Source organism: Salvelinus namaycush, chromosome 22, assembly GCF_016432855.1.
Source record: "Salvelinus namaycush isolate Seneca chromosome 22, SaNama_1.0, whole genome shotgun sequence".
Lineage (NCBI taxonomy): Eukaryota > Metazoa > Chordata > Actinopteri > Salmoniformes > Salmonidae > Salvelinus > Salvelinus namaycush.
This window is the reverse complement of record NC_052328.1, coordinates 19028896-19048876: the sequence shown is the minus strand read 5'-3', so window position 1 is coordinate 19048876 and position 19981 is coordinate 19028896. Positions and strand designations below refer to the sequence as shown.

General features: G+C 43.8%; 1 protein-coding gene across 1 annotated transcript in view; it reads left to right on the top strand.

Annotated features, from left to right (window-relative positions):
• Positions 1-15969, top strand: part of LOC120017430 (protocadherin-15-like) — a 140932-nt gene extending 124963 nt beyond the window's left edge. The window contains exons 21-22 of the mRNA XM_038960177.1: positions 12915-13055; positions 15853-15969. Of these exons, the coding sequence (XP_038816105.1) occupies positions 12915-13055; positions 15853-15969 (258 nt within the window). The remainder of the gene's footprint in view (positions 1-12914; positions 13056-15852) is intronic.
• Positions 15970-19981: the final 4012 nt, after the last annotated feature.

Sequence of the window (19981 nt, the reverse complement as noted above, 5' to 3'; positions counted from 1 at the left end):
AGTGTAAAGCTCGCCGCCATTGGACTCTGGAGCAGTGGAAATGCGAGTGATGATTCACGCATCACCAGCTGGTAGTCCGATGGACGAATCTGGGTTTGGCGGATGCCAGGAGAACGCTACCTACCCGAATGCATAGTGCCAACTGTAAAGTTTGGTGTAGGAGGAATAATGGTCTGGGGCTGCTTTTCAAGGTTCAGGCTAGGCCTCTGCGTTCAATTGAAGTGAAATCGTAACGCTACAGCATACAATGACATTCTAGACGATTCTGTGTTTCCAACTTTATGGGAATCGTTTGGGAAAGGCCCTTTCCTGTTTCATTATGACAATGCCCCGTGCACAAAACGAGGTCCATACAGAAATGGTTTGTAGACAACAGTGTGGAAGAACTTGATTGGCCTGCACAGATCTCTGATCTCAACCCAATCGAACACCTTTGGGATGAATTGGAATGCCGACTGCGAGTCAGGCCTAATCGCCCAAAATCAGTGCCCGACCTCACTAATGCTCTTGTGGCTGAATGGAAGCAGGTCCCCGCAGCAATGTTCCAACATCTAGTGGAAAGCCTTCCTAGAAGATTGGGAGGCTGTTCTAGCAGCAAAGGGGTGGTCCAGCTCCATATTAAAGGGGAATGGAACACTTTGGGAAGTAAATCTAAACAAAGAGATGTATTCAATCCACTAACACTAAACGTGCATTTAACACAAAAACATCTCTATATTTAGTCTTTTGATCGCCGACAAGGTTTATTTGAGCTATGGTCAGCGTCATTTTAAATTGCCATAGTAAGGACTGACGCCAGTGCTTCACTGGCAGGAATCAGCAAATTGTCTGTGGTATTGAGAGTGAATCGAAGAACAGGATGTGCAGACAGCATTTCGCAGAGGCAGACTTCGAGATGAAGGGCACGTTCGATGCGGCAACCGGGAGTTTCCGAATGGAAAGGAGTCATAGGCCTACGCTGAAGCCCTCTGCTTGCGCCTCCGTTTGACATTTAGAGGGTTATGGTGTAGGGGTTACCGACCGACCATCATCAAAAACGACTGAACGGAGGAGGCGACGCGAGTCAATGCAATGGAGCCCCAGAGGTAACGTTAACCGGTCATGACTGTTGTTGACTAGGCTAGCGTTAGACACTGGACAACTTTGTTGCAACTCTAGTTGAAGGTAACTAGCTAATTGCGTCTGAAGTGTTTTGTGTTACACCTCCCAGCAAATAACGTTAGCAAGCAACTCAACTGCAACTAAAATTGCAACACAGTTTATCCGTGTACTCCTGTTATTAGGTAAAGTTAGTTACTGTAGCTAGCTTCCACCTCAGATAGTCAGGTACTGTAATACATTTTGTTGACAGATTTGTTTTTGTAATGTTTTGTTAGCTCCACCTCATTAGCTAGACAGAAGTTGACATACCTAATGTTTGCTGAACAATGTGTGTGTGTGTGTGTGTGTGTGTGTGTGTGTGTGTGTGTGTGTGTGTGTGTGTGTGTGTGTGTGTGTGTGTGTGTGTGTGTGTGTGTGTGTGTGTGTGCGTTGACAAAGCATACAACAGGTAGCTTGTTAATGCCAACTGATGTGGGTTCAGTTGTCTTAACAAAACGTTTGTTTGTTTTCAAGATGGCATCTTCATCCCTGAAAATGTTTTAATCCTGGAGGAGACTGTGCAGGAGGCAGGTGGTACATGCAAATACATGTTATTTCTAAGGCTATTGTGTATTTCAAGTATATGCAGTGATTATTGAATATTACTATAGCCTAATAAATGCCTTCATTGTTTTCTACCAACAGGAAAGAACAGTTAGTACAGCAGGCCAAACTGTCCCCTTGGTGCCAGAGTGTTCCTGTGCTGCAGTGGAGAAGAGGTCCACCAGGACCATCACTAAAGAGCTCAGGGCCCAGCTAGATTGAGCTCACGATCATCAGTATACAACCTGCCCCTATACGCCACAGATGGAGCTGACGGAGAGTGAAATCAGTGAAGACCAGAACTCGCTGTATGAACCTGAGAGCTCAGAATCACAATAATCACAGTGCGAGCCGAGATATACTATCGATCACTTTGGGGGAGCGGGATGGTGTTCTGAAAATGGAGAAGGAGCAGGCCATTCAACAGCGAATTCAAAGATACACCCATACATAAAGGGAATCGGAGTGGAATTGTTTTTCGCAGGATTATTTTTTAACCCGTTTCTCTCTCTCTCAACCTATGAATGCTCAGCTATGAAAAGCCAACTGACAGTTGCTCCTGAGGTGTTGAACTTTTGCACCCTCTATAACCACTGTGGTTATTATTTTGATGTAAAGAGGGCTTTTGTAAAATATATTTGATTGATTGTTTGCTCTGCTGGATGCTGTGTATTCACTAACTGTCTGAGTGATGGGACATTTTTATAGTATCTGTAACATATTTTGGTGTGTATTTAATCTGCATCTTAACTTCTTAAAGTGGCAATCAGCAGTAGAAACAATAACAAAGTGCCTCCCTGCTCCTCTTTTGGTAAAAAGCTGAGGGATTGGGCTGGAGAAATGTAACCACTCTCAAATTCATAGACAGAGCTATAGATGCGAGGACTGATCATCTATGATATCAAAATTGTTATCCTGTTTCTATGATCTGTTTCCACTACCATGTACCCAGTTTGCTTTGGATAAAGGCGTCTGCTAAATGGCATATATTATTAATGTCTACTTTGACTCTGACTAGCTGCCCATTGTAGTTACTATTCCTTTACAATAGATGGCAGCCAAAGCTAGTTGAAGTCACTACTCTAGCGACAGGGGTACGGGATTAGTGCACACTGAAAGTAGATTTATCTTCAAAGCAAGTTTATCTGGTTACGCTTGAACCTGTTGTTATAGTGAACAAGCTAACTAATGCTATTTTTACATAAGGCGCAGGCATTAGGTCTATGTCTTACGCTAGGCTAGATTTACCAAATGAACTGGTTTTATTCAAACTTTTACTCAATGCCTTTGCTTCTGGCTATCCGCACTTTATGGAAGAAACGACACACGCAGGGACCTCGTCCAATTCTCTCTTGTGCCCATAGGTTGAACTGGCGATAAACTGCCAGATATGCTCTGCAATCAAAAAAAAGCAAAGTTAGTCTGATACCGAAACTAAATCACAATGTATTTATAAAGAGCACGCCCCATTATTGGTTAGAATGAGATTTCATGAATCATGATGCTGCCTGCGATTGGAACTCTAGTCGTCTAATCTAAAGGTAAATGTGTTACCAACGCGCCAAACAGCGCTGATGATAAACATCGTTATAGGATACTGGTTATATATATTGAGCACCGACACGTCCAATAAATACATCGCAACCCAGACAGACTGACAGGACCCTCTGACTGGATGTAATACAGCCACCATCCGCTGGGATTTTGTGTTGTATCGCCACCATCTCTCTACAACACACACACTCCTACTCTAGCCATTACCTGGCAGCATCCCCACTCACACCAGTTTGTGTTCGCCTACGCCGACCCTCTAGCTGAGGTGTTTCAGGCGGCATATCTGTGTTGTTACTGCTACGAGAATGAACTCATTGATCTGGGGCAACGATCGGCTCAAACATGAACGGCTTCAGTAGGTTTATTGGCTCCCTAACTGACATTATTTCATTCTCAGACTCGGAGCGACTCGGTAAATTCAGCCATTTTTGTGAGTTCCAAAATGTTTTCTCCTGCCAGTGACGCAACAATGCCAATATGACGATTTACAGTTAGCCGTCATTCTAAATCATAGTGTTTCCATTCCCCTTTAAAGCCCATGATTTTGGAATGAGATGTTCAATGAGCGGGTGTCCACATACTTTTGGTCATGTAGTGTATATGCAGTGCCTCTGCGGACCCCACTTTGAGAACCCCTGTTAAAGAGAACAGTGATTTTCACCGCTTAAGGCATCACAGCTGATTACACAAATTATTGTTTATTACACAGCATAGTGAAATACAGCACTACCGGCAAGAACCAATGTTCTCTTCATAAAAATAGCTACCTGATTGTGTTGCATCTGTTCTGTTCCCACAGTTGTGATAATGTGATGATTATTTCTGTTAAGTATGTTAAACAACACACTGTTCCAGTCTCACCCTTCTGTTTATCTGTTTCTGTCTTCATTCACTTTGCCATGGCTGAGCAGTTCCACACCGACTTCCTGGAATATACTTTTTTTTGTTGCCGGCTGCAAACCAGAGGAATGAAATTACACGATACAGCACCATAATTTTGACACCCTGTTGCACTCAGAAATGATTTCCCTATCACAGGCGAGGCTGTACAGGGGCAGGGGGAAGTCAGTATAGGTTTTTGTAATGCCTCATACCACACTCACCTAACTTTTACTGCTTCCCGTTCGCTCTGTCAATAGGACAAACAAGGCCATTACGATAAAGCAAAGACACATTTGGAATCTAATAAATGCTAGAGAACAAGGTTATTTTGTCCTCCAAAAAATGTGGTTCAGCTTCATCAACCCTATGCCAAAGGAAGGTGGGTTTATTGGCAGTGCAATCACCTAAATATTTTATAGCCCCATAGGTGAGTCAGTATTCTACCTTACATGCTCCCTCTCTTTTCTTTTGTTTTGAGACTGGAGTTGTTTTTCATTATAACAAGTGCTCAGCATAGTTACATCATGTCTTGAGGTTCTCAAAGTGTTTAGTACATTTTTGTTTCCATTGTTGCTGTAGCATATCGGAATGTGTATTCTGTGGAGAGCAAGTTAGCTGTGATCTGGGCAAAAGTTGCAGGGTAGCGCAGAGAGGTTGTATTGAGTCAATTGGAAGCTGGAGATAATTAGATGACCGAGGTAGTCCAAGGGTCCAGGTGGGGAATTTAGCCAGGACACCGGGTTAACACCCCTAATCTTACAATAAGTGTCATGGGATCTTTGGTGACTACAAAAGAGTCAGAACCTTGGTTTAATGTCCCATCCAAGGAACAAACCTTTTGCAGAAAGCCAGCAGTGGGATGCAGGGTGGTATGGCTAGCCAGAAAATGTAGTAGTGTAAGAAAAGCAGAGAACTTTGGGGCTTCTATCTGCACATCTCTTCCTCAATCTGTTGTCTATTTTCTAACCTGGTCCGTCTCCCTCTCTTTCCTTTCTCTCCCTGGCAGTCTCTTTGGCAAGGATTTTTATAGAATTGAATGATATGCCTTTTTTTATAGTCTGCATCATTATATTTGACTCTTGTGTGAATTGTGTCCATCTAAAACAATGCAGCCATCAGAAACAATCCTCATCTGACGCTTCTCGAATCTATCTGCTCGTTATACCCTCCCCGGGGGTCTGGAGAAAAGGCCAGTGATTGTAGACTGGACTGGAACTTGGTGTGAAAGGACCTCCTGCTGGTAGTGTTGCCACCAGGGTAGGGGGCCTCCCCCTCTTTGTGCTCTCTGTGCATGTGTACTGTCTGTCTGTCTGTCTGTCTGTCTGTCTGTCTGTCTGTCTGTCTGTCTGTCTGTCTGTCTGTCTGTCTGTCTGTCTGTCTGTCTGTCTGTCTGTCTGTCTGTCTGTCTGTCTGTCCGTCCGTCCGTCCGTCCGTCCGTCCGTCCGTCCGTCCGTCCGTCTGTCTGTCTTTCGGAAGGAACAGTATCAAGTGGGCTGTAGTTGTGCCTCCTTTCCACAGCAGAGCTGATTAGGGAAACAGGGCCGGAGAACAGAAATGGAATTCAATCTCTGACATTAAATAAGAATTTGTTCTTAACTGACCTGCCTAGTTAAAGAAAGGTTAAATAAAAAAAGAAATAATTAAATGATCATAAGAAGTTAATGTTTCTGAAAATTGAAGGTTCTGAAGTTCACATCACAGCCAAAACACATTTAGCTCCATGGATCACTCAGCAGACAATGTCTCATAAGGGTCTCAAAGCCTGCTATTACAGTAATTTTAGGCAATGTTAAATTTTTTGGCCAACAATAGGGGCTATGTTCTAATAACAGGCTATGTCCTAATGTCAGGTGAAGAAGCATAGGGCGGTGACGTCATCAGTTTGAAGATATTCCAGGAAGTATTCCTGCCCTTGGAGAAATAAGAGTGGACTTGAAAGGACTACAGTTACTAAATCAGATTTGATTTGATATTCCAGGTCTTAGGTCTATCGAAGAAGGCCTATCTTTTTAGTCAATAATGCATTGTTTTTGGAAGAGCATCATTCAACCCACTATATTTAGTTCTTCTAATTAGTTTTACATCTACATTATTTTAATCCTTGGATTGTTTTTCTTAGTTATATGTCTTGTACAATTTAAATTATTGTTTTGTTGTTGTTTAGTTGTTTAGTTATATCTCAGCCATATGTTATAGGTTCGTTACTTTGGTGAACATAGCAGTGACTAATTGTTAAATTGATTGTTTAGGGAGGGCAGAAACTAAACTAGCAGACATTGGCTGTTGAGAGCAAGAGTTGTTTTCCCACTTGTGTGAGAATGCAACATCATTCACAGCTATTTTGTGGAAGGGCATGAGGTGTTGAAGAGTGAGGGTATATCGATAAACTAGTCTAGTAACAATACAAAAATAATTGACTGAGTAATTGTAGCCACTAGACTATTTGATGTATCTGGTCAAATGAGGTGGCTGGTGTGTTTTGTCATTGTCTTCCTGTTTTCCTAGCAGATGTTGGTATACTCTCCAGGGTCTCTCTGCCTGTTCTTTTATTCATGATCTGTCTGTTTGTGCTTGTATTTAACACATAAAATCTTGAAAGAAAAGACACACAAGTTGTAGAAAATTCCTGGCTGACATTTTGTCTTCGAAAAGCAGGCATTAGGTTTCTTATTCCTTAGTGAGAGAGTCCCAACTAGGGCTGTTATAGTGACCGTATTACCGCCACACCAGCTGTCTCGAGTCGTGACCGCAGTCAAATTCCACGTGACCCTTTAGTCATGGTAACTAGACTTCTCCAAGCTCTGATGCTGCTGATGGTCATTAGTAGCCTACCAAACCTGCTAAATGCCTGGTACTCAACACTCTATTGTCCCTCCAGTCACTCTGACATCAATGCAAATGTTTTCGAAAACCAAATCAAACACTACATGAGCTCATGTTGGGTAACATTTCTATAGGCTATACAATTGCGTGAGAAAATAGTTTTGAGGGCCTCTTCTAAAAAGAGGAGGATCCCATCAGCTTTCTATAGGCTAGGCCTACTATATTTATTGATCAACTTTCTAATATTAAGCACATTGCTTTTCTTTACAACAGGAGCATAGCCTACCTGGCTGGCACAAAAATTAACCACGGGAAAAGCATCCTCCATTCGCTCTATAAGTGCATAGATAATGGTCCATTCTAAATCAAAACTAATTTCACACATACTGTATATTATTTAGTAGGGCTGGGCGATATGACGATATATATTGTGTGATGATAGAAAAACGTCTATCGTTTCATATTATGCTCTATTGTTTATTTCGTTGTGTCGCAAATCACACTCTTTACGGCACTATTTTTTTCAAGTTACAGTATTTCCTTTATAACATTTTTAATGATATCACAAAATAACAACCGAAATGACATTATTCTTTAGATCGCCTCTTACCATTCCCCAAGTTCTATGTTAGAAATATTGTTCCAGTATTCACTCCAGAACGTGTTAGAGTTTCAGCTGGAAAATGTCTGTGAAAGAAAGGCACATTCCTGTGTGAATTTGGAGAGGGATGTTCTCTCCTTGATTTACAACACAGTGTGGGCTTTCAACCCCCCACCAGCTCCCTTCTCCCCCCTCTGCGGGTGAGAGGGGGTCTGGCTGAAGTTATTTATTGCAAAGCTGATCTGACCTATTTGGATCCTGTCACGCCCTGAACTTAGAGATCCCTTTTATGTCTCTATTTTGGTTTGGTCAGGGCGTGAGTTGGGGTGGGTATTCTATGTTCTATGTTGTGTATTTCTTTGTGTTTGGCCGGGTGTGGTTCTCAATCAGAGGCAGCTGTCTATCGTTGTCTCTGATTGAGAACCATACTTAGGTAGCCCTTTTTTCCACCTGTCTTGGTGGGAAGTTTACTTTATTTAGGGCACATAGCCTTTAGCTTCACGGTTTGTTTTGTATTGTTTATTGTTTTGTCGGCAATGTTTCTAATAAAGAGAAAATGTAGGCTCACCACGCTGCACCTTGGTCCTCATCTTTCAACAGCCATGACAGAACTTCCCACCACCAACGGACCAAGCAGCGTGGTAGAAAGGAGGAATGGACATGGGAGGACATCCTGAACGGCAAGGGATCCTGGACATGGGAGGAGATCCTTGCCGGAAGGGATCGCCTTCCATGGGAACGGATGGAAGCATTATGGAAGGTGGAGTTAGCGACGAAAGCAGAGCGACAGCGTTACGAGGGAACACGGCTGGCAAGGAAGCCCGCGAGGCAGCCCCCAAAATGTTTTTTGGGGGGGCACACGGGGAGTGTGGCTGAATCAGGTTGGAGACCTGAGCCAACTCCCTGTGCTTACCGTGGAGAGCGTCGTACTGGTCAGGCACCGTGTTATGCGGTGGAAAGCACGGTGTCTACCGGGCGCGTGCATAGCCCGGTGCGCTACATTCCAGCTCCCCGCATCTGCCGGGCTAGGGTGAGCATCCAGCCAGGAAGGGTTGTGCCAGCCCTGCTCTCCAGACCTCCAGAGCGTATCCTTGGCCCAGGATATCCTGCACCGGCTCTGCGCACTGTGTCTCCGGTGCGTCTGCACAGCCCAGTGCGTCCTGTGCCTGCGCCCCGCATCTGCAGGGCGAAAGTAACCATCCAGCCAGGGCGGGTTGTGCAGGCTCCTAGCTCGAGACCTCCAGTGCGCCTCCACGGCCCAGTGTATCCGGTGCCTCTGCCTAGGACAGGGCCTCCTGTATGTCTCTCCAGCCTGGTGAGTCCTGTGCCTGCGCCTAGAATTAATCCTCCTGTGTGTCTCCCCAGTCTGGTGAGCCCTGTGGCAGCTCAACGTACCAGACTGCCCATACGTCTCCTCCCTCCAGTGATGATCCATGACAAGAAGCCTCCAGTGATGATCCATGGCACGAAGCCTCCAGTGATGATCCATGGCAAGAAGCCTCCAGTGATGATCCATGGCACGAAGCCTCCAGTGTTGATCCATGGCAAGAAGCATCCAGTGTTGATCCATGGCAAGAAGCCTCCAGTGATGATCCATGGCAAGACGCCTCCAGTGATGATCCATGGCAAGAAGCCTCCAGTGATGATCCATGGCAAGAAGCCTCCAGTGATGATCCATGGCACGAAGCCTCCAGTGAGGAGTCATGGCACAAAACCTCCAGCGAAGGCCTCCAATCCGGAGCCTCCAGCGACGTTCTCCAGTCCGGAGCCTCCAGCGACGTTCTCCAGTCCGGAGCCTCCAGCGACGTTCTCCAGTCCGGAGCCTCCAGCGACGTTCTCCAGTCCGGAGCCCCCAGCGAGGGTGCCCAGTCCGGGGCCCGCAACGAGGGTCCCCAGTCCGGGGTCGACGACGAGTGTCCCCAGTCCGGGGCCCGCAACGAGGGTCCCCAGTCCAGGGTCAACGACTAGGGTCCCCGCACCAGAGGTGCCACCAAAGTGGGGGGAGCCAGTGGTGGAGCGGGGTCTGCGTCCCGCACCTGTGTCGCCACCGCGGATAGATGCCCACCCAGACCCTCCCCCATAGGTTTAGGTTTTGCGGCCAGAGTCCGCACCTTTGGGGGGGGGGGGTACTGTCACGCCCTGACCTTAGAGATCCTTTTTATGTCTCTATTTTGGTTTGGTCAGGGCGTGAGTTGGGGTGGGTATTCTATGTTCTATGTTGTGTATTTCTTTGTGTTTGGCCGGGTGTGGTTCTCAATCAGAGGCAGCTGTCTATCGTTTGTCTCTGATTGAGAACCATACTTAGGTATCCCTTTTTTCCACCTGTCTTGGTGGGAAGTTGACTTTGTTTAGGGCACATAGCCTTTAGCTTCACGGTTTGTTTTGTATTGTTTATTGTTTTGTCGGCAATGTTTCTAATAAAGAGAAAATGTACGCTCACCACGCTGCACCTTGGTCCTCATCTTTCAACGGCCGTGACAGATCCTTACAGGACAGTCATGACAGTTAGCTTGCGAGCCAGCCAGCTAACGTTAACTAGCTAGCTAACAGTGATCTTTAACTTGAAATTAAAACAACTTTCTGACAAAATTTGAAATATGTAATATCTGAAAATGTAGTTAGCTAGACTATCTTACCCGTATACATGGATGGATGCTTCTTCCTCTCTGTCACGGATGCCATGGTTACCTTAGTTTGAAGATGTATTCCGGAGACAGGTGTTTTATACAACATCCTTCTGTGTGTTCTCTTTTCGACTCCGTCTGCGTATTTGCAATCAAACGGCAGAATATCATACTCTAATTCCACTGTGCATTCCACTGATTTCAAAACTTGGTCCTGCAGAAAATGGAGAGCAACACCTTTTCAGTTCTACTATGTAATATATTTCATAAAAGCTGTGTTAGAAAGGATTAACTACATATACTGACCAGTTCATGTTATAGACAGAAGCGCTCTACATGGCAGACTAATCTGAACTCATCTCTCGGCTTGTCCAGCCCACCCATTAACTCAGGCAATCATGGCTAGGGAAGGCTCCTCACTTTTTCTGTGGCTAAACCAACTAGGCTCGTAATATAACAATTTTATTCGTATTTACAGATTGCATACAAGTTTGATATTAAGGCACATGAAAGTTCTAGAAGGTATTTCTGCCAAAAAAACTAATTTTTATACAAATTTTAAAAAGTTTACGTTCAAATGGCTCTCCTGTGAAGTAGTGACACGCCTAGTTTCCTGAAATTAGTCACATATAAAATAATACAAAATAATGCCACGGTATTCTAATCAGATCTTGTCTGCTAAATTAACTAGTGTAGCCCACAGCCATATCAGGGCCTAACATAAGGACAACTCAGAGTATGCTATTCTGTTCTTCTGAAATAGACTACATTTTCTTCATATCATGTTTCTTTAGACCTGTCTAAAATAAATAATGGATTCATTGTGAAGGTGTTGGCTATATTACATTTATTTATTAGACTTTTTAAAATGTAGACGTTTCAAAGGTCTGCATCAGTGGCTTGTTGGCTATGCATGGAAGTCACAAGATGCTAAACGTGTTTATGTTAATAATAACAGTCAATTACCGTGTAACCGGCAGCTGTTTGCTTGACAAAATTTCATGACCGCCACATCCCTAGTCCCAACATACATTTCTTAGATGTCAAAGTGGTAAATATCTCAATTTTTGGTGAGTGTTTTCCCCAGCAGAAGGCATAAAATATTTATGGTCTGTGAGCAAAAAGCCAGACAAGGGGAGTTGCTGTAAACCTGAAAGCACTAGTAGATATAGTAAGATGTTACTGTATCTACAGTCAAGGCAATCCCCATAGTACTGCTGTCTTGGAACCAGTATGAGACCTGCCATTGAATGTCAAATGTGGAAACTGGAAATGTTGATACTGAACTGCACAGTTTATAGGGGAAGGGAAATGGGGGTGAGGACATAATCTCATTTTTACAAATGTTTATTTTAAATAGGTGCATGGTCTCTGATCCTGAGGGCTTGTTTGGCCTTTCAGCTCACACTGCAGTGGCCAAATGGCCTGGGGTTCTACTTCTTAGTAATATTTCAAAGTCAAAGCTTAGCCTTACATGTTAAGGAACAGCATATGACTGGTGTTGGAATCTGAAATGGTGTGCCTTTATTGGTTGCCCTTGGGCAAAATACCGTACTTAGCCTATGCCATTATGTTCACCTGAAATAAAAATTCTGACAGAATGCTGACACTTTTGTTACAATATTTGGTCGGTGCAGTTGCCAAACAAAAAGGCATTTGGTTTCTGTTCTTATTATGCTCAGTGTGGATCTAACACAAATGCCGGATTCTACGCACACAGCCTGGATGTTACACACATGCCCCTCAGTGTATCCGTAAGCTCTCTCTGATGATTTCTCACAACCTTCGGCAGATGTATTTGTGTGAGTATATCACCCAAGGGATCTAACATCTCTAACCCCCGCATTTGCTCAGTTCTGCCCAGTTTGACTCTACAGCACAGAAAACCCATTAGGCTTTCTCAAGTCCCGCATTCTCAGTTCTGCTGAAGGGCACTGAAGTATTATCTTCTATTAGAAGACAGTAAGAAAAAAAAGTGGGAAAAAAAATGTGGAGCTTGAAAGTGGTATAATTGAAAAAGATAGTTATGAGATAATCAGCTATCTGAAAGCATTATTAATCTTAATTTAAGGGTCATATTTAAGTCCCAGCTTTCATTAATATCTTAAAGTGGATTTGATTTGTGGATGGAGGGATAGGGTGGGTGTTATTTAACTCCAAGAGATGATGTGTGAATGACTACAGTAAAGGGTCATGTGAGGAGCAGTCCTCCTACTGGTAATGAGGGGATGAGACTATGTCGTGTAGTCACAGTGTAGCAGAGGTAGTTCATCGAGGTTCACTTGCATGGAGAGTACCTGCCGGAGACTATAGCGAAGTCGGAAAACACACCCATGAGTCATATTCACGACCTAGGTTCGTGACCCGGTCAGGGGAATTGGGAATCCGTTAGCTTCTCAAGCTACTGTAGAGTTAGAGTAAAGCAAACTGTAAGTCAGTTCTTTCAGACTACTTCAACCCACCTGTGTGAAAATACTCATAAATTATCATAGCATCACTGCTGTCCCCTTGAGCAATATACAATAGCAAAAGTAAAAATATTTGTATTTTTTTATTTCACTTTTATTTAACTAGGCAAGTCAGTCCAGAACAAATTCTTATTTACAATCACGACCTACCAAAAGGTGAAAGGCCTCCTGCGGGGACAGGGGCTGGGATTAAAAATAAAAATATAGGACAAAACACACATAAAATAGAGGAGTTCACTCACCTAACATGTCTGTCTTGCCCCTGTGTTTCTGTCCCAGGGTACTCCAGCCAGTCTGGTGCGTTACAGAGTGGACGAGGACCAATCACCTTACAGCGGTAGCATCTTTGACGTGGAGAAGGGATCTGGGAGGGTCATCACCAGGGTCAACCTCAACGAACAGCCCAGCGTCACCTTCAAGGTATGATGATGATGGATGATTTGTACAGTACAGTTGCACTTTAAGATCTAATGCAGACCAGTGGGTCAGAAACGTGCACAGATTAAACTAATGGATATTCTGTTTCTAGAACATTTGCACAATACCTCCATCTCAGCCATCATAAATGAAAGAAACTCACTCATATATAATCTCCTCTCATACTATGTGCCTTTCTTTCCTTTTTATATACAGTATATATATACACTACCGGTCAACAGTTTTAGAACACCTACTCATTCAAGAGTTTTTCTTTATTTTTACAATTCTTTACATTGTAGAATAATAGTGAAGACACCAAAACTATGAAATAACACATATGGAATCATGTAGTAACCAAAAAAGTGTTAAACAAATCAAAATATATTTTATATACATTTGACATTCTTCAAATAGCCACCCTTTGCCTTGACGACAGCTTTGCACACTCTTGGCATTCTCCCAACTAGCTTCATGAGGTAGTGTCACGTTCTGACCTTTATTTTCCTTTGTTTTTGTCTTTAGTTAGTTGGTCAGGGCGTGAGTTGGGGTGGGCAGTCTATGTTCTGTGTTTCTATGTTTAGGTTTGTCATTTGGCCTGATATGGTTCTCAATCAGAGGCAGGTGTTTTTCATTGTCTCTGATTGGGAACCATATTTAGGTAGCCTGTTTTCACTGTTGGTTTGTTGGTGTTTGTTTCCTGTGTCAGTGTTTGTCCACACGGGACTGTTTTCGGTTAGATTTACTTTTGTTATTTTGTATTGTGTCTTGTTCAGTTGATTATATTAAAACATGGACACTTACTACGCTGCGTCTTGGTCCGATCCCTGCTACACCTCCTCTTCAGACGAAGAGGAGGAAATCTGCCGTTACAGGTAGACACCTGGAATGCATTTCAATTAACACTTGTGCATTCTAAAAAGTACATTTATGGAATTTCTTTCCTTCTTAATGTGTTTGAGCCAATCAGTTGTGTTGTGATAAGGTAGGCGGGTATACAGAAGATAGCCCTATTTGGTGAAAGACAAAGTCCATATTATGGCAAGGACAGCTGAAATAATCAAAGAGAAACGACAATCCATCATTACTTTAAGACATGAAGGTCAGTCAATCCGAAAAATTTCAAGTGCAGTCGCAAAAACCATCAAGCGCTATGATGAAACTGGCTGTCATTGGGACCACCACAGGGATGGAAGACCCAGAGTTACCTCTGCTGCAGAGGATAAGGTCATTTGAGTTACCAGCCTTAGAAATTGCAGCCCAAATAAATGCTTCACAGAGTTCAAGTAACAGACACATCTCAAAATCGATTATTCAGAGGAGACTGTATGAATCAGGTCTTCATGGTCAAATTGCTGCAAAGAAACCACTACTAGAGGACACCAATAATAAGAAGAGACTTACTTGGGCCAAGAAACACGCGCAATGGACATTAAACCGGTTTGTCCTTTGGTCTGGAGTCCAAATTGGAGATTTTTGGTTCCAACCACAGTGTCTTTGTGAGACACGTTGTGGGTGAACAGATGATCTCTGCATGTTTATTTCCCACCGTGAAGCATGGAGGAGGAGGTGTTATGGTGTGGGGTTGCTTTTCTGGTGACACTGTCTGTGATTTATTTACAATTCACACTTAACCAGCATGGCTACCACAGCATTCAGCAGCGATACGCCATCCCATCTGGTTTGGGCTTGGGACTATCATTTGTTTTTCAACAGGACAATGACCCAACACACCTCTAGGCTGTGTAAGGGCTATTTGACCAAGAAGGAGAGTGATGGAGTGCTGCATCAGATTACCTGGCCTCCACAATCCCCCGACCTCAACCAAATTGAGATGGTTTGGGATGAGTCGGACGGCAGAGTGAAGGAAAAGCAGCCAACAAGTGCTCAGCACATATGGGAACTCCTTCAAGACTGTTGGAAAAGCATTCCTGGTGAAGCTGGTTGAGAAAATACCAAGAGTGTGCAAAGCTGTCATCAATGCAAAGGATGGCTATTTGAAGAATCTTAAATATAAAATATATGTTGATTTGTTTAACACTTTTACTACATGATTCCATATGTGTTATTTCATAGTTTTGATGTCTTCGCTATTATTCTACAATGTAGAAAATAGTAAAAATAAAGAAAACCCCTTGAATGAGTAGGTGTTCTAAACCTTTTGACCGGTAGTGTATATATTTTTTTGTGAGTCTTTCTTAAAGTACACATGTACTGTACACCTTTCCTCACATACTGTACAGAAATAGTGTACATTATCTGTGCACTTTATTATTAGTTCTTATTGGTCAAAAGGGTGCACATATTGAGCTAATGGACTCTTTTTGGAACCTTCTCACAATACCTTCATCATGTCCTTATTCATCAGGCTATTGCACGGACTCCACCTGTGACTAAACCAATGTGTGCAGCATATTAAGTTCCTGACATTATACTCCCACAGAAGGTCATCTGAGTGTATGTGGAGCTGACCTCAGCTCAGTGTAACCTTGGCAGCAAACGGAAGGAGCATGTTGCTGAAGGATATTAGGTTGTAATAAGGACAAACTCTCTCTCTTGCTCTGACTCTGTCTTGCTTTCTGTCTCTGTCTCGTCTCCCCGGTCTAAGAATGTTGGGTCGATAGATTCATACACTCTCTCTCGGTGGGTTGGACCTTGGTTCCCAGACCTGTTTGTGCCATTTCAAACGTCTCTCTTATTCATTGTCATGCATGCAGAAACAGATGGCGACCAGGCATTGTGGTTTGATTCAAGAAGAAATCAGTAATGTGTGTGTGTGCTTGTGTGTGTGTCCTCTCAGTTGGTGGTGATAGCCTTTGACGATGGAGAGCCAGTGAAGGAGAACCGAACTCTGGTGGAGATCACTGTTCTCCAGCCCTCCAGGATCCCCATCTTCACTCAGGAGGAGTACAGGTAACACACGCACTTACACACGCACGCTCAAACGCATGTGTGCGTGCACACTCACTTGAATATTACCATATATACATCTTACTCATTACTCAAAGCTGCATGCAGGGCTGGGTAGGTTACTTTCTAAATGTAATCCGTTACAGTTCAAAATTGTAATCAGTAATGTAACTTTTGGATTCCCCAAATTATGTAACGTAATCTGATTACTTTTGGATTTCTTTCCCTTTAAGAGGCATTAGAAGAAGACACAAAGGATCCTAAAATTGTATATGTTTTGTTGTTACATACACCAGATAGGTCCAGTGAAATGTGTTGTTTTACAGGATCAGCCATAGTAGTACAGCATCCCTAGTGCAAATGAGGGTTAAGTGCCTTGCTCAAGGACACATCAACAGATTTTGCACTTTGTCGGCCCGGGTATATATTATTAGCATTGTGGCTGGAGCAGGGTTGTGAAAGTCTTGGTTTTGATGCGATATTGCGGCTTCTCTGAGAGTGAGATACACCAACTCTGACATTCATCAAATGTTTTTTTGCATGATAATATTGAACAGCAGGTGGTATTAGCTGTGAGGTACCAGTCAGTGTATTATGTATCCTACTGTCCCTTGGAGCTTATTAAGTAAAGCTTGTTAGCGGCAAATTGATTTCTAACTGCGTTTGTCAGTCATGGCACAGTCTGTCTGTCTGTCTGTCTGTCTGTCTGTCTGTCTGTCTGTCTGTCTGTCTGTCTGTCTGTCTGTCTGTCTGTCTGTCTGTCTGTCTGTCTGTCTGTCTGTCTGTCTGTTGTGTCCTATGTTTATAACTACGTGCATTCACTATTAGGAATGTGTGTGTTCTGTTTCTTTTCCCGTGCTCATGTTCTCTCTATTCCAGGCATTATCTTATGATTGATCAATGCAATATACATTCCCAGCGGTTTGTCTGATGAAGGGCCTTAGATTAGCTTGTGAATGAGTGTTATGTCCTACACACACAGAAGGTTAGGATGGCTGGCACGGCACTCTGTTGGGCATAGCATTGCTGATGCTTACCATCCACGGCGACAGCCCCAACATAAATGATGACCCATAAAAGCATTAGCCAGGTGCTAGCTCTTCCCTGCTGTACAGGAGCGCACCAAAAGGGCCTCCAATCTGTTCTTCACCCCCCTACTGGACAATAGAGTGCTCCATCTTTCCTCCTCGCTTCATCTTCCTCTCTCTAAGCAACCTTCACAACACAAATCATGCTCTACACGTCCACAGAAGATGCTGTTTGTCTAACCAAAGCCCGTTAGCGGTAGCAGCAATCAGGAAGGCTGTGCCAACAGCTCCACAACACACAATTAAAACAGCTATGTGGTTGGCTTAATGCTTTCAGGGTTTTATTGTTAGTCCCCTCCATCTGTTTTGGGGAGATGAACATCTCCCAGTCATGGTTGGAGAAAACAAATGGCACGTACAGTATATTGTACCTTGGCTTTCAAAATAAATAAAAATAATAACCGTTATTTAACTAGGCAAGTAAGTTAAGAACAAATTCTTATTTACAATGGCGCCCTACACCGGGCAAACCCGGACGACGCTGGGCAAATTGTGCGCCGCCCTATGGGACTCCCAATCACAGCCGGTTGTGATACAGCCTAGATTCAAAGCAGGGTGTCTGTAGTGACCTCTGCACCACTTGGGAGCTTGTGTTGTTGAAATTCTGAGCACCAGTTTGTTTGTTTGTTTGTAATACTACATGTAGCATTAATTACAGAAGTCTTACAACAATTAGGCTACTCAAGTTTAAATAACACTGAAATGCATGAACAGTAAGTTTATATTTATGTAATGTGTTAATGTTATTTTTATTTATTTATTTTTATTTATTTCACCTTTATTTAACCAGGTAGGCAAGTTGAGAACAAGTTCTCATTTACAATTGTGACCTGGCCAAGATAAAGCAAAGCAGTTCGACACATACAACAACACAGAGTTACACATGGAGTAAAACAAACATACAGTCAATAATACAGTAGAAAAATAAGTCTATATACAATGTGAGCAAATGAGGTGAGATGAGGGAGGTAAAGGCAAAACAAGGCCATGGACGGCCTCCCGGGTGGCGCAGTGGTCTAGGGCACTGCATCGCAGCGCTAGCTGTGCCACCAGAGACTCTGGGTTCTGTCGCAGCCGGCCGCGACCGGGAGGTCCGTGGGGCGACGCACAATTGGCTTAGTGTCGTCCGGGTTAGGGAGGGTTTGGCCGGTAGGGATATCCTTGTCTCATCGCTAACCAAGGTAGCCAGGTGCACGGTGTTTCCTCCGACACATTGGTGCGGCTGGCTTCCGGGTTGGAGGCGCGCTGTGTTAAGAAGCAGTGCGGCTTGGTTGGGTTGTGTTTCGGAGGACGCATGGCTTTCGACCTTCGTCTCTCCCGAGCCCGTACGGGAGTTGTAGCGATGAGACAAGATAGTAATTACTAACAATTGGATACCACGAAATTGGGGAGAAAAGGGGGTAAAATAAACATTTTAAATTTTTTAAAAAGGCCATGGTGGCGAAGTAAATACAATATAGCAAGTAAAACACTGGAATGGTAGATTTGCAGTGGAAGAATGTGCAAAGTTGGGGTGCAAAGGAGCAAAATAAATAAATAAATACAGTAGGGGAAGAGGTAGTTGTTTGGGCTAAATTATAGATGGGCTATGTACAGGTGCAGTGGTGCTTAAAGCTAGTGAGGGAGATAAGTGTTTCCAGTTTCAGAGATTTGTGTAGTTCGTTCCAGTCATTGTCAGCAGAGAACTGGAAGGAGAGGCGGCCAAATGAGGAATTGGTTTCGGGGGAGACCAGAGAGATATACTGTACCTGCTGGAGTGCGTGCTATGAGTGGGTGCTGCTATGGTGACCAGCGAGCTGAGATAAGGGGGGAATTTACCTAGCAGGGTCTTGTAGATGACCTGGAGCCAGTGTGTTTGGCGACGAGTATGAAACGAGGGCCAGCCAACGAGAGCGTACAGGTCACAGTGGTGGGTAGTATATGGGGCTTTGGTGACAAAACGGATGGCACTGTGATAGACTGCATCCAATTTATTGAGTAGGGTATTGGAGGCTATTTTGTAAATGACATCGCCAAAGTCGAGGATCGGTAGGATGGTCAGTTTTACGATGGTGTGTTTGGCAGCATGAGTGAAGGATGCTTTGTTGCGAAATAGGAAGCCAATTCTAGATTTAACTTTGGATTGGAGATATTTGATGTGAGTCTGGGAGGAGAGTTTACAGTCTAACCAGACGCCTAGGTATTTGTAGTTGTCCACATATTCTAAGTCAGAACCATCTTAGTCAGAGGAGTGATGCTGGACGGGCGGGCAGGTGCATGCAGCGATCGGTTGAAGAGCATGCATTTAGTTTTACTTGTATTTAAGAGCAGTTGGAGGCCACGGAAGGAGAGTTGTATGGCATTGAAGCTCGTCTGGAGGGTTGTTAACACAGTGTCCAAAGAAGGGCCAGATGTATACAGAATGGTGTCGTCTGCGTAGAGGTGGATCAGAGACTCACCAGCAGCAAGAGCAACATCATTGATGTATACAGAGAAGAGAGTCGGCCCAAGAATTGAACCCTGTGGCACCCCCATAGAGACTGCCAGAGGCCCGGACAACAGGCCCTCTGATTTGACACACTGAACTCTATCAGAGAAGTAGTTGGTGAACCAGGCGAGGCAATCATTTGAGATACCAAGGCTATCGAGTCTGCCGATGAGGATGTGGTGATTGACAGAGTCGAAAGCCTTGTTCAGGTCAATGAATACGGCTGCACAGTATTGTTTCTTATCGATGGCGGTTAAGATATTGTTTAAGACCTTGAGCGTGGCTGAGGTGCACCCATGACCAGCTCTGAAACCAGATTGCATAGCGAAGAAGGTGCGGTGGGATTCGAAATGGTCGGTAATATGTTTGTTAACTTGGCATTCGAAGACCTTAGAAAGGGAGGGTAGGATAGATATAGGTCTGTAGCAGTTTGGGTCAAGACTGTCCCCCCCTTTGAAGAGGGG